This window comes from Carcharhinus amblyrhynchos, chromosome 1 (genome assembly GCF_965287045.1).
Source record: "Carcharhinus amblyrhynchos chromosome 1, sCarAmb.v2.hapA, whole genome shotgun sequence".
NCBI classification, from domain to species: Eukaryota; Metazoa; Chordata; class Chondrichthyes; order Carcharhiniformes; family Carcharhinidae; genus Carcharhinus; species Carcharhinus amblyrhynchos.
Window position 1 is genome coordinate 177,291,285 of NC_137324.1, and position 12,307 is coordinate 177,303,591.

The 12,307-nt window shown below is 47.7% G+C and overlaps 1 protein-coding gene across 1 annotated transcript in view; it reads left to right on the forward strand.

Annotated features, from left to right (window-relative positions):
* The window catches only part of mttp (microsomal triglyceride transfer protein), a 50,872-nt gene that overhangs the window by 20,187 nt on the left and 18,378 nt on the right, over positions 1 to 12,307 (forward strand). The window contains exons 4-9 of the mRNA XM_080200290.1: positions 5,303 to 5,410; positions 6,362 to 6,478; positions 7,932 to 8,071; positions 8,982 to 9,132; positions 10,418 to 10,575; positions 11,450 to 11,618. Coding sequence (XP_080056416.1) covers positions 5,303 to 5,410; positions 6,362 to 6,478; positions 7,932 to 8,071; positions 8,982 to 9,132; positions 10,418 to 10,575; positions 11,450 to 11,618 — 843 coding nt within the window. The remainder of the gene's footprint in view (positions 1 to 5,302; positions 5,411 to 6,361; positions 6,479 to 7,931; positions 8,072 to 8,981; positions 9,133 to 10,417; positions 10,576 to 11,449; positions 11,619 to 12,307) is intronic.

Sequence of the window (12,307 nt, forward strand, 5' to 3'; positions counted from 1 at the left end):
GCTGTACTGAGGGAGCACCACACTGTCATGAGGCTGGTTTTCAGATAGTAAATCAAGACCATGCCTGACATCTAAGGTGGATATAGAAGTGGTGAGGTTTTTCAGTGTCTGGGACAGATGTTTATCCCCTTGTAAACATTGTCTGGCCAGTTATCTCATCGTTGTTTGTGGGAGCTTGTATAAACTGGCTGTCACGTTTTTGACAACCGTGTGTGTGTGTGTGTGTGTGTGTGTGTGTGTGTGTGTGTGTGTGTGTGTGTGTGTGTGTGTGTGTGTGGAGGGGGGCGGGGGGTTGCGCTGTAATAGCTGCTGCAGGTGGCAACAGAAAATTTGGAGAACCAGGCAAAATTTCCTTTAGCAAAACTGGAAATTGTTCCCGCCTCTACTACTGCCTCTGGCAGTTAGTTCCAGACACTCACCACCCTCTGTGTGAAAAAATTGCCCCTCTGAATACTTTGCCCTCTAGTTTTAGACTCCCCTACCATTGGGAAAAGATATTGACTATCTAGCTGATCTGTGCCCCTCATTATTTTATAGACCTCTATAAGATCACCCCTAAGCCTCCTACACTCCAGAGAAAAAAGTCCCAGTCCATCCAGCCTCTCATAACTCAAACTATCAAGTTCCGGTATCATCCTAGTGAATCTTCTCTGCGCTCTTTCTAGTTTAATAATATCCTTTGGATAATCGGGATATTATTAAATGAGAAAGTCAGACTTGAACTGACAACCTGCTGATTGTGAGGGGAGAATGCTGCTTACTGAGCCACAGCCAGCCTCATTAAGCAGAGGAATAAATCAGAAACCAGGCTCTCTCTCCTGCCTCTATTCCTGTGCTGGGAATTCTGTAAAGGGATTTTACATTGATATAGTCCCTTTCACCATGACAGGACATCCCAAAGCACTTGACGGTCAGAGAAGTATTTCTGGGATGCCTTCACTCTGATCTCTCCATCAATTCCCACAGTGGATGTGGGTGGAACCACTGAATCCCTAGAGTGCAGAAGGAGGCCGTTCGGCCCATTGAGTCTGTACTGATCACAGTCCCACCCAGGCCCTATCCTCATAACCTCATGCATTTACCCTAGCTAGTCCCTCTGACACTGGGGTATATTTAGCATGGCCAATCCACCTAACCCACACATCTTTGGAGAATCCTGGAAGAAACGCATATGCAGACAGGGGCAAACTCCACACAGACAGTGACCCGAGCCAGGAATTGAACCCTGGTCCCTGACGCTGTGAGGCAGCAGTGCTCACCACTGTGCCACCGTGTCGCCCCTAGTAACTGCAACTCTGGTTTGTTAATGACAGTTTTACAAGACGTTTTGCTGCTTTTGTAGGAATGCTAACTCACAGCGTTCTGTGCTGGAGGGTGCTCTTTAACTCTGCAAAGTGTTGTAATGATTATTAGATGATAAAATGTGAATTGCACACTAATGGTAATAAGGTTGAGCCCGAGTATTGCTTAAGGTTCAGAGTCGAGGATCCCAGAGGCTGTGAGTAGGAGAGACCAGCCTGGCAGTTCAAAAGTCGGGCTGTTTAGTAATCTTAATTCAAAAAAAAGAATGGATTTATCAGCAACTTTACACTCTCCAGTTGTCACATCCAGAGTAAAGTGCAGCTGTGTGTGATGATTTGTCCTCCCTTCCTTTTCCGGTGGGCTTTCGGGAGAATTCCTGACTTCACGTTTATTTATTAGTGTCGCAAGTAGGCTTACATTAACACTGCAATGAAGTTACTGTGAAAATCCCCTCGTCACCACAGTCCAGTGCCTGTTCGGGTACACTGAGGGAGAATTTAGCATGGTCGATGCACCCTAACCAGCACGTTTTTCGGACTGTGGGAGGAAACCCACGCAGACACGGGGAGAATGTGCAGACTCCACACAGACAGTGACCCAAGCCAGGAATCGAACCCAGTTCTTGGCACTGTGAGACTGCAGTTCTCACTGCTGTGCCATTGTGCCACCCTTAGCCCCAGTGGTGGGAGTTGTGGGGGTGGGGGTGGGAGTGGGGAGGGGTGGGGGGGGCAGAGGTGGACTCTTCTGAAAATCTGTCCCCTGGTTATTCTCAGATTCCAGCTTTCACTTGTGTTTTCTGGGGTGGGATGTGGGGGGGGGCGGTGGGGTCCCAATTTTCTTTCTCTGTTTGAAGCCAGTCTAAGCGCAGAGACTGAGATCCCCCCTCCTTGTGTGCCAGGGTGGTCTGGCTTCTGGAAGGAAGGAGCCATCCCACCATGGGATATCTGGCTCAGGATGCTAGCTGGAACGCTGGAATGTAACCCATCATCGGTTTCCATGGTGGGAGGCCAAATGGACCTAAGGGGAGCAGAAGGAAGAGGCAAAATGAAAGAAGGAAGAAAGACTAGTATGGCCTTGCGAATGGCCTCCTTCAGTGATACAGTGACTCTGGGATGCCCCACCATGACTACCAAATATCCCAAAGTTCTTCACTGCTAACAAAGTGCCCTTTGGAGTGTAGTCATTGCTGTAATGCAGGAAATGCAGCAGCCAGTTCATGCACAGCAAGATCCCACAAACCACAACATGATAATGGCAAGATAGCCTGTTTTGTGTAATGTTGTTTCAGAGATGAGTGTTGGTGAGGACACCATGAGAATTCCCCTTTTCTTCAAAACAATACTGTCCACTTGAGAGAGCAGATGGGGCCTTGCCTTACTGAGTCATCCAAAACACGGCATGATAATCAAAACCCACTCCACGTCCGCACCCAATGCCCCACTGTAGCACCTGGTTTCCCAGCCATACAGGCTCATAGACCCCGAATATTGCACCCCTGTGCTGAGGGCGGCTATCAAAGTCACACAAATGGGTTAAATGGTTTCAAGGAGGAGATAGAGATATTTCTAATAAAAAAAGAGGTTAAAGGGATATGGGGAACAAGTGGGGAGGTGGATTTGAGACCCGGGAGAGATCAGCCATGATCTGATGGAATGGCGGAGCAGGCTCGAAGGGCTGGATTTGCCAACTCCTGCTCCTAATTCCTGTGTTCCTTTGTTCCAAATTAGATGCCCTCTCCTTGACCTCATGCACCCTGGCTGCCAGCATGTTCTGAAGGGCCTTGTGTAATCTCTACTCTACCGTAGGACCAAAACCTGACCCTTGGTTGGAAACATTGGAACAGGAGATAGCCGTATTCTACTCCTTTGAACCTCGCTGCGGTTTAATTAGATCATGGCTGCTTTGTTTCTCAGCTTAGTTTATGTTGAAAGATACAAAACTATTTTCCTAAACCTTTCAGGGAGGGTTTCCTCCCCTTCTGTGTCTGCTTCTTACGCGAAGACAGTGACTCATGGTTAGAATATTATTCCAAAGTTTTCCTGTAACTCATCCAAGTATTATAGAATACAGATGGAGGCCATGCAGACTGTCAAACCTGTGTTGGCCCTTTGAAAGAGCTACTCATTTAGTCCCATTTTTGCCTCATGGTCCTGCAAATATTCTCTTTTCCAAGTATTCATCTGATTTCCCCTTTGAGGGTTAAACTGAATCTGCTTCCACTGCCCTATTGGGAAGCACATTCCAGATCCTCAAACCTTGCTAGTAAAAGCAGTTCTCTCCTTTGGCATTTTTGCTAATTACCTTAAATCTTTGTCCTCTGATTACCAACCCCTCTGCCAGTGCAAACAAAGTCCATGCCAGCACCATAAATTCTGTGATAATCTTCCGTGATAGCTCACTTAACCAGAAAGTACATCATTCAGAATAATGACAGATTATCATAGAATCCCTACAGTGCAGAAGGAGGTCATTCAACCATCATCGAGTCTGTACCGATCACAATCCCAGCCAGGCCCTATACCCCACAATCTCACACATTTACCCTGTTCATCCCCTGACAATAAGGGTCAATTTAGCACAGCCAATCATCCTAATCCATACCCGGAGGAAATAACAGACAAAGAACTTAGTTGATCTTTCTCTGCACCCTAACTATGGCTACATTCTGCACTCTCTTGTTTCCTTCTTTATGAACAGTATGCTTTGTCAGTAAAGCGCGCAAGAAACAATAAGAACATAAGAAATAGGAGCAGGAGTAGGCCGTCTAGCCCTTCGAGCCTGCCCCGCCATTCAATAAGATCATGGCTGATAGTATAGTCAGTAGTTTAGCGGATGACTTGGTGGATGGTTTAGCGGATGATTTAGTTGGTATTTTAGCGGATGGTTTAGTGAATGGTTTAACGGATAGTATAATCAGTAGTTTAGCGGATAGTTTGGTGGATGGTTTTGTCTGTAATTAGTGGATGGTTTAGTATGTGGTTTAGTCGGTGGTTTAGCAAATGGTTTAGCGGCTGGTTTAGTCAGTGGTTTAGCAAATGGTTTAGCGGCTGGTTTAGTCAGTAGTTTGGCGGATGGGTTAGTGAATGGTTTAGCAGATAGTTTAGTTGGTAGTTTAGTGGATGCTTTAGTGGGTAGTTTAACAGATGATTTAGCTGGTGGTTTAGCAGACGGTTTAGCCGAGCCGGTAGTTTAGCTGATGGTTTAGCAGATAGTTTAGTCGGTAGGTTAGCGGATGGTTTAGCCGGTAGTTTAAGGGATGGTTTAGTCACACAGACACTGTTGCACTCAGACATTCAGTAAGCAGTTGGCATTACCCAGAGTCTGGGAGCTCACTCACGTTGTAAAGCCCGGAGGGCCCGCTTCCAGCTGGGGGTGTCCACCGACTCAGAGAGCGCCCGCCCTGCCCGGTACCGGTGCCATTCCGGTGGAGGTCCGCCCGCTCCCGCCGCCACTCTGACTGGAAAAGCCGCCGGGCCCTGGGAGCGACGGAGGGGAGCGGGAGCGCGCGCGGCCGCGGGCACCCGAGCCTCCAGCGCGCTCAGACTTTTCACTGCATGTTAACGTGTGACAATAATAAATCAAACCAAATCCACACAGACTGTGACTGAGGCTGGAATTGAACGCGAGTCCCTGGCGCTGTGAGGCAGCAGTGCTAACCACTGTGCCACCCTTATTATTGGTTAATTACTGTTGGATTGTAGCCTTTTGTGCAACTCACATTTCGTACTTAATATTGGTGGCAGTGTCTTCAACTGCCTGGGCTCTAAGCTCTGGAATTCCCTCTGTTAACCACCCCCCCCAACTCTCTCTCCTCCTTTAAGCTGAATTCATTGACCGAGCTTTTGGTCTCCAATATCTCCTTATGCGGCTTTGTGTCAACTTGATTCTGATTACGCTGATGTTGTACCGAGTTAACGATGTTGTAGTTGTTGGCGATGCGTTCGGGGCCCTTTTTCCAGCAAGCCTGGTCACTCACACTCTGACCTTCCTCATTCCCCAGGTGAAGACGTTGTATTCGTTTCCCAATGAGCCAATGATAATTCAGAACATCAAGCGGGGCCTGGCCAGCTTGTTCCAGGTACAGATCAGGACTACGAGCGAGACTGAGGTGAGCCTGCCTTTATGGGGCGAGATTCTTCAGGATTGTGGTGTGGACTCACAGTTTTAAATTTCAGTTTATTTATTAGTAGGCTGACACTAACACTGCGATGCTTGGTCACTGTACGCAGTGGGCTTGGCGGAGTCGTTGATTAGCAGTGCGTGGGTGCCCGGTGAGAGACCAATAAAAACAAAATCACCTTGAGCACTTGGACAAAATGGGGTGAGATTTTCCAGCCCTTTCTGCTGGTGGGATCTTCCAGTTCTGCTGAAGGCCAATACCCCACCCCACCACCACCCCTCACCAAAATCACAACAGGTTCCCTGACGGAAGGACAGCCAGGCCGTGTAAAACACAGGAAGATTCCACCAGCGGATAATGGAAAGCCCCCTCCGGCACTGGGAGACATGCCGCCCCAGGAGTGGGTTAGGGGTTTACCAACCCTCCAGGATAAATAATCTCCAGCACGCTGCTCGGTGAGCCAGACACCACGAGAGAAATCGATAGAGGGAATAAAAGAATTGAGCTTGGGAAGGTTTTTTTGGGCGCTTTGTTTTTCTGGTTATATAAATGTTGGATGTGGGGAAAGTTGCTATTTGACATAATGATTCATCCAATGGAAAATCAGTTCACTCTCTGATTGCCCGTGGGAAGTTGGAGCGTTGCCAAGGCGGGCTTGTTGGGTGACCAATGGCAAGAGTGTTGTGGACAGGGGGAGAATGATGATTGGAGGTGAGAGGTCACATGACAAAGTCTCTAGGAATGTGTCTGACTTGATTTGACAATCCAATATGGAAGATGGGTTCTAATCTTCTGTTTTCTATTATCTGATTCAGAGTTTATCTTTCAACTTTTCCTCCTTTGCCTCTTGTTCAACTTTTCCCTCTTTTGTTTCCTCCTCCCCATATCTCCTCTTCCAGTTTATCTCACATCAGCATCTTTCTCTCCCACGCTCACTAGGTCGATGTCTCGGGTAAATGCAAGGTTAATTACCAGGCCCGTGACAACCAGGTCACCAAAGTGAAATTACTGGACACCTGCACAGGGACCCGGAAAGGATTTACCAGTCACAGTAAGGTCAGTATTGATGGAACATCCAGCACCTCCGTCCCCCAGTGGTCAACAATCAGTTCATATCTTCATATAAATCTCTAAGTGTAAAAGCTGGGAAGAATCATATTAGTTACATCAGATTTAAGGTGCAATAAGAGGCCATTTAGCCAACTGCCAGCTCTACAGGAGCCTCCACATACTCTACCTCGATTCCCTCTCCTTCATGTGTTTATCCACCTTTCCCTGAAATACATCAACACTATTCACCTCAATCACTCCCCCTGGGAGCGAGTCCCACATTCTCCCCCACTCCCCGTGGGAGCGAGTCCCACATTCTCCCCCACTCCCCGTGGGAGCGAGTCCCACATTCTCCCCACTCCCCGTGGGAGCGAGTCCCGCATTCTCCCCACTCCCCGTGGGAGCGAGTCCCACATTCTCCCCACTCCCCCCGTGGGACCGAGTCCCACATTCTCCCCACTCCCCGTGGGAGCGAGTCCCGCATTCTCCCCCACTCCCCGTGGGAGCGAGTCCCGCATTCTCCCCCACTCCCCGTGGGAGCGAGTCCCACATTCTCCCCACTCCCCGTGGGAGCGAGTCCCACATTCTCCCCACTCCCCGTGGGAGCGAGTCCCACATTCTCCCCACTCCCCGTGGGAGCGAGTCCCACATTCTCCCCCACTCCCCGTGGGAGCGAGTCCCACATTCTCCCCCGCTCCCCGTGGGAGCGAGTCCCGCATTCTCCCCCACTCCCCGTGGGAGCGAGTCCCGCAAGAATGTTGGAAACAGATTTAGTCAAAACCTTCCGAAGGGAATTGGATATAGTTTCACAAAGGAAGGATTTGCAAGGTGGTGTGGGGAATGTTTTGTGTGTGTAAATGAGAGAGAGAGAAAGTGTGTGTGTGTGTATGTGTGTGAAAGAGAGCGCTTATATTTGTGTGAAAGAGTGAGTATGTGAAAATGTATGAGAGAGTGTGTATGTGAAAGCGTGTGTGTGTAAAAGTGTGTGAGAGAGTGTGTAAGTATGTTGGGGAAGTGTGTATGAGAGAGAGTGTGTGTATGTGTGTGGGTGAGTGTTGAGTGTGTGTGTGAGAGAGTGTTTATGGTTTGTGTGTGTGTGTTGGGGGGGGGTGGGGAAGGGGTGGGGGTGCAGTTACAAGTTTATTTTGCTTACTGGTCAGGATGCTCCTGTGTTATTGAGGTGAGCGTGGTTCTGATAAAGAATGACAAGTATTGGTGGTTTATACTAATTGGTAACTGAGGAATATGGGGGAATCTGAATCAGCGAGATGTGTGTGTTAGGAAAATGACATGATTGTCTGGCTGTGGTTAGCATTTGAGTTCTAGTTAAACATTACTGTTGGCTTTGAAAGAACAACATCAGTCCGCTATTTGCAATCAAAACCATTGACAGTAATCTGAAGAGCTACATTCAAGGGAGAGCGATGTTTCCTCTTTAATGTTGAATTGCATTTTCTAGGTATTAGGAGTCAATATAACATCGACATCAGCTAGCCTTTATCTGCTGCAAAATAATCTGATTCATTCAGTCCTGTCCGAGGAACATCATCTGATCTCACTCAATCTACGACGAGAACTTGCAGCCAAAATTATATCAATGTAAGTTTGCAATGTTGATCAACTAAGACAAGGGGAATTGAGATAAAAATAGATGCAAAGGAACAAAGACTTGTATTTATATAGCCCCTTTCATGTCCCAAAGCCACTTTACTGATAATGACATCCTTTCTGGAGTGCTGTAATGGAGAAAAGGTTGTTAGATATCTGCCAGAATTTATTTATGTCATTCAGAAAGTACAATCTGAAGTTTACAAGGGGATTTTCACATTAAGTTTTTGATTGTGCTTTTTGAAGTACATGAATTTGGGAGATATCCAACAACATTTTCGACATTACAATGTTGACAGCACTCAAAAAGGTTTTAATCGTCAGTAAAGTGGTTTTGGAACATGAAAGGGGCTCTATAAATGGAAGTCTTTGTTCCTTAGCAATGGAATGTAGGAAAGATAGACATTATTGACCATTGTAGTACTACCTCTTGTAGTAAATTAATGCATCTGGGCAGCACGGTGGCACAGTGGTTAGCACTGCTGCCTCACAGCGCCAGGGATCCGGGTTCAATTCCGATCTGAGGTCCACTGCCTGTATGGAGTTTGCATGGTCCCCCCGTGTCTGTGTGGGTTTCCCCCAAGTGCTCTGGTTTCCCCCCACAGTCCAAAGATGTGCGGATTAGTTGGACTGGCCATGTTAAATTGCCTCTTGGTGTCAGGGGGACTAGTAGGGTAAATGTGTGGGGTTACAGGAATAGGACCTGGGTGGGATGAGGTCAGTGCAGTCTCGATGGGCCGAATGGCCTCCTTCTGTACTGTAGGGATTCTATGATTCATTTATTTTGCAATATTGCAGCACGGTGCTGTCATGCATTGGAGCTTTTTTTTATGTGAAACTGCATTGCCAGAACTGAACGGAATGGAATGCCTGAATTCAGACTCCTCCTTTCACATTTTAGACAGAAGTTGGAGTTTCAGTTGACAAAGGCTGGACCGAAACAAATCCAAGCAGGAGAAATCAGCAGCATTGTTAATTCTGTGAATTCTGAGTATGTGTCCATCCCTCTGATCCCTGGTGCAGTCAAATCAGAATGCAAAGGTTGTCCTTCAGTAAGTAATCAGACTCTTTTAACTGGTAATTAATTTGGAAACTAATTCTGAGGTGGATTGAGTTAGCTCTGAGAGATATATTTTGTGGACTCTGGTTGGTGGAGACATTGCCATGGTGAATGCAGCATAGAGCACTCGGCTGTCACAGTCCACTTGCCAACCAATCAGCACTCTCTTCTCATGCTTCCCCTGTAACAATTTGGCAACTTCTTGTGATCTGTCCTGATGAGTGCGAGACCTAAAGTTTTGATGGCATGTCTCTTTTCTCAGCAATACTCAAGTTCTATGCTAGTAAATGACTACTTCCTCCCCGGCCGAACCTAGATGCAATTTCATGCTTGGATGGGCTGGACTTTGGGCGGGAAACTCACCCATTCACATGACCACTCCAGGGCCCCTTCCCGACCAGCCTCTGTGTTCAAGCTGGCGGGAGTGGACTGGGTGAGAAAACGACATTCGAACTTCTCCTTATCCCTGGCGGGAAGGGAGGGAGGTGCACCTCACTCTGAAGGTCCCTCTGAAGAGCTGGGATGTCCCCACCCCCACCCAGAACATTGGAGCTTCAGCACCCATAGCGCACCTCCCAACACGCAATTCCATTCCGTTCCCTCCCACCCCCCGACCCCACTCCCTGGGGATCCGGATATCTCCTACCATTCCACCCCTGGCACCTCCGAGACTTACCTTTTGGAAGGTCATGGGCAGAGTGCCGCAGTACCACTTCTGGCCACCGCAGCGCTGTGCCTGGCCGGGTTGAAGAGCTAATCACCAATCTGATTGGCAGAGGGCAAGCTTCCGTCAGCCAAGGTTCTAATGAGCGTTCGGTGGCAGTGGGAGTTTGAGAGTCAGTGACTGGGTGTTAGGCGCTAACTCCCAGGGTGGTTAGCACCAATTGCTCGCCATCCTTAAAGTTCCAGTGTTAGAAACAAGCATTCCCAGTTGAGATAGAGCAGGAACAGAATGATTATTGGCAATCCCACATGTCAAGGACGATCTAACCCTTGAAGATGACTGGGTGCTAGTGACTTGTCAATGTTGGCCAGGGGTTTTCAGGTGGTTTCTGAGCTCTATTGTAGCTCTGACTGCTCTCTCAGTGAGGGCATCAGTTGTTAGATGATCGAGGTAGTGGTGGTGTTGGTTTGAGGAGCTGCCCTCTCTCCCTGTGGCTTCTCTCGTTAATCAGAAGGTATTGACACAGTTTTAGATGATAGATGACCATTACGGACAGAATGACCCTGTGCCCAAAGAGGGTTAAGTTTGTTTCTCTCTCTCTCTCTGTCGGCAGCTTGTTGAATATTGGAAGACCATACGGAAAGAACTGGAGCCCGAGAATCTCGCAGAAGCATCTGCCACCAGGAATTTCTTACTGCTGGTTCAAGCTTTGAGAAAAGCCAAGAAGGACGACATTCTGAAAATCCTGAGAAGTGAGAATGACGGCACGCTGTGAGTCACACTGTCACTCGCTCTTCTTAACTCACTGGTACAGGAATGCTAGTGGAGACTTGGTTGGTCAGTTCACTGTGCCTCAGAGTTTGATGCACAGAGAACACTGATCGTAAATATATCATAAATACTTAGTGCATTGATTCATTTTGCGACTAGCCTAGCTCTCTGTCCACAATTGCTGCTCTCAAATTCCTCTGAGGCCTCACATCTCCCTCCATCTACGTAACCTCACCCACTCCTACCGTCGTCCAAGATCTCTGCACTCCTCTAATTCTGGCCTCTTGAGCATCCCCCATTTTAATTCCCCATCATTGGCAGCCCCATGCCTTCAGTTCCCTGGGGCCTAAGCTCTGGAATTGCCTCCCTAAACCTTTCTGTTTATCTACCTCTTGCTTTAAGATGGCCCTTATGGATCCTTCCTATTTGACCAAGCTTTTGATCATCTGACCTCTTCATGTGATTGGATGTTAGCTTGTGTTTGATAACAATCGTGTGAAGCTTCTTGGGATATTTTACCATGTAAAAGGCCCTATATTGATGTAAATTGTTTTTAGCATTGATGCAATTGTACTTATTCAAAGGTGAATGAAAGATTGGTGAATGTTAGGGGTCAGAGTTAGTTTAGTTTTGTCCCAAAACATTTTGGAACTCGTTGGTCATCAAGATTATTGGTTAGGGCGGCAATGCATTGTTTCTTACCTAGCCTTGCTGGGTAAGTAGATATTCCTTAATGTTGATCCAGTTGGATCCTGGATTCAGGGTGTTTGATTGTCCATAAGAAATAAGTGGTTCCAGAATGTAAAGTTGGAAGTTGGGGCTCTGACCAGATCAATTTCACTCACCCAGTTGTTTTCCAATCTTCCTGTCCCAGTCCACAGCTGGTGGATGCTGTGACCTCCGCTCAGACCACTGCTTCTCTGACGGCGATGCTGGAATTCTTAGATTTCAGAAACGGCAGTAACTTCATCCTGCAGGAGAGGTTTCTCTATGCCTGCGGCTTTGCCTCCCACCCCACGGAGGAGATGCTGAAAGCTTTAATGGTAAGTCTTTCCATCCTGAGCAATGTCTTATGGCCAGGCTGTCTTTAGAAGTGTTTCTTTTGGTTATCCGCCTCTCTGTCCTGATGCAATGACTCATGATGGCACTCAATCCCCTGGGCACTGGGACAATGTGCAATGTCTACATGGCCATTCTGTATCCAGACAGTAAGACCAACATTGCATAAGGAGCTGCCATCACACTAAAGGTTTTCTTCATGATTTTTCTGCCGAGCACTAGATTCAGTGATGAAAATGAACTTGATTCTTTATTTACTTATTGTCACAAGTCAGTTTACATTCACACTGCAATGCAGCGACTGTGAAAATCCCCTAGTTGCCACACACCGGTGCCTGTTCGGGTACACTGAGGGGAGAATTTAGCACAGCCAATGCATCATAACCAGCAGGTCTCTTGGACTGTGGGAGGAAACCGGAGTACCCAGAGGAAACCCACGCAGACATGGGGAGAACATGCAGACTCCACACAGGCAGTGACCCAAGTGGGAATCGAACTCAGGTCCCTGGCGTGGTGAGGCAGCAGTGCTAACCACTGTGCCACCTCAATCAGGCCTCAGTGTATACCCTACACACGGACATGTTTGAATGGATGTCACCAGGGAGGTCAGCAACAAGGAGGTCATTGAATCTATTCACCGCTGAGTTAGACGGGGTCAAAGGTTATGGGGAAG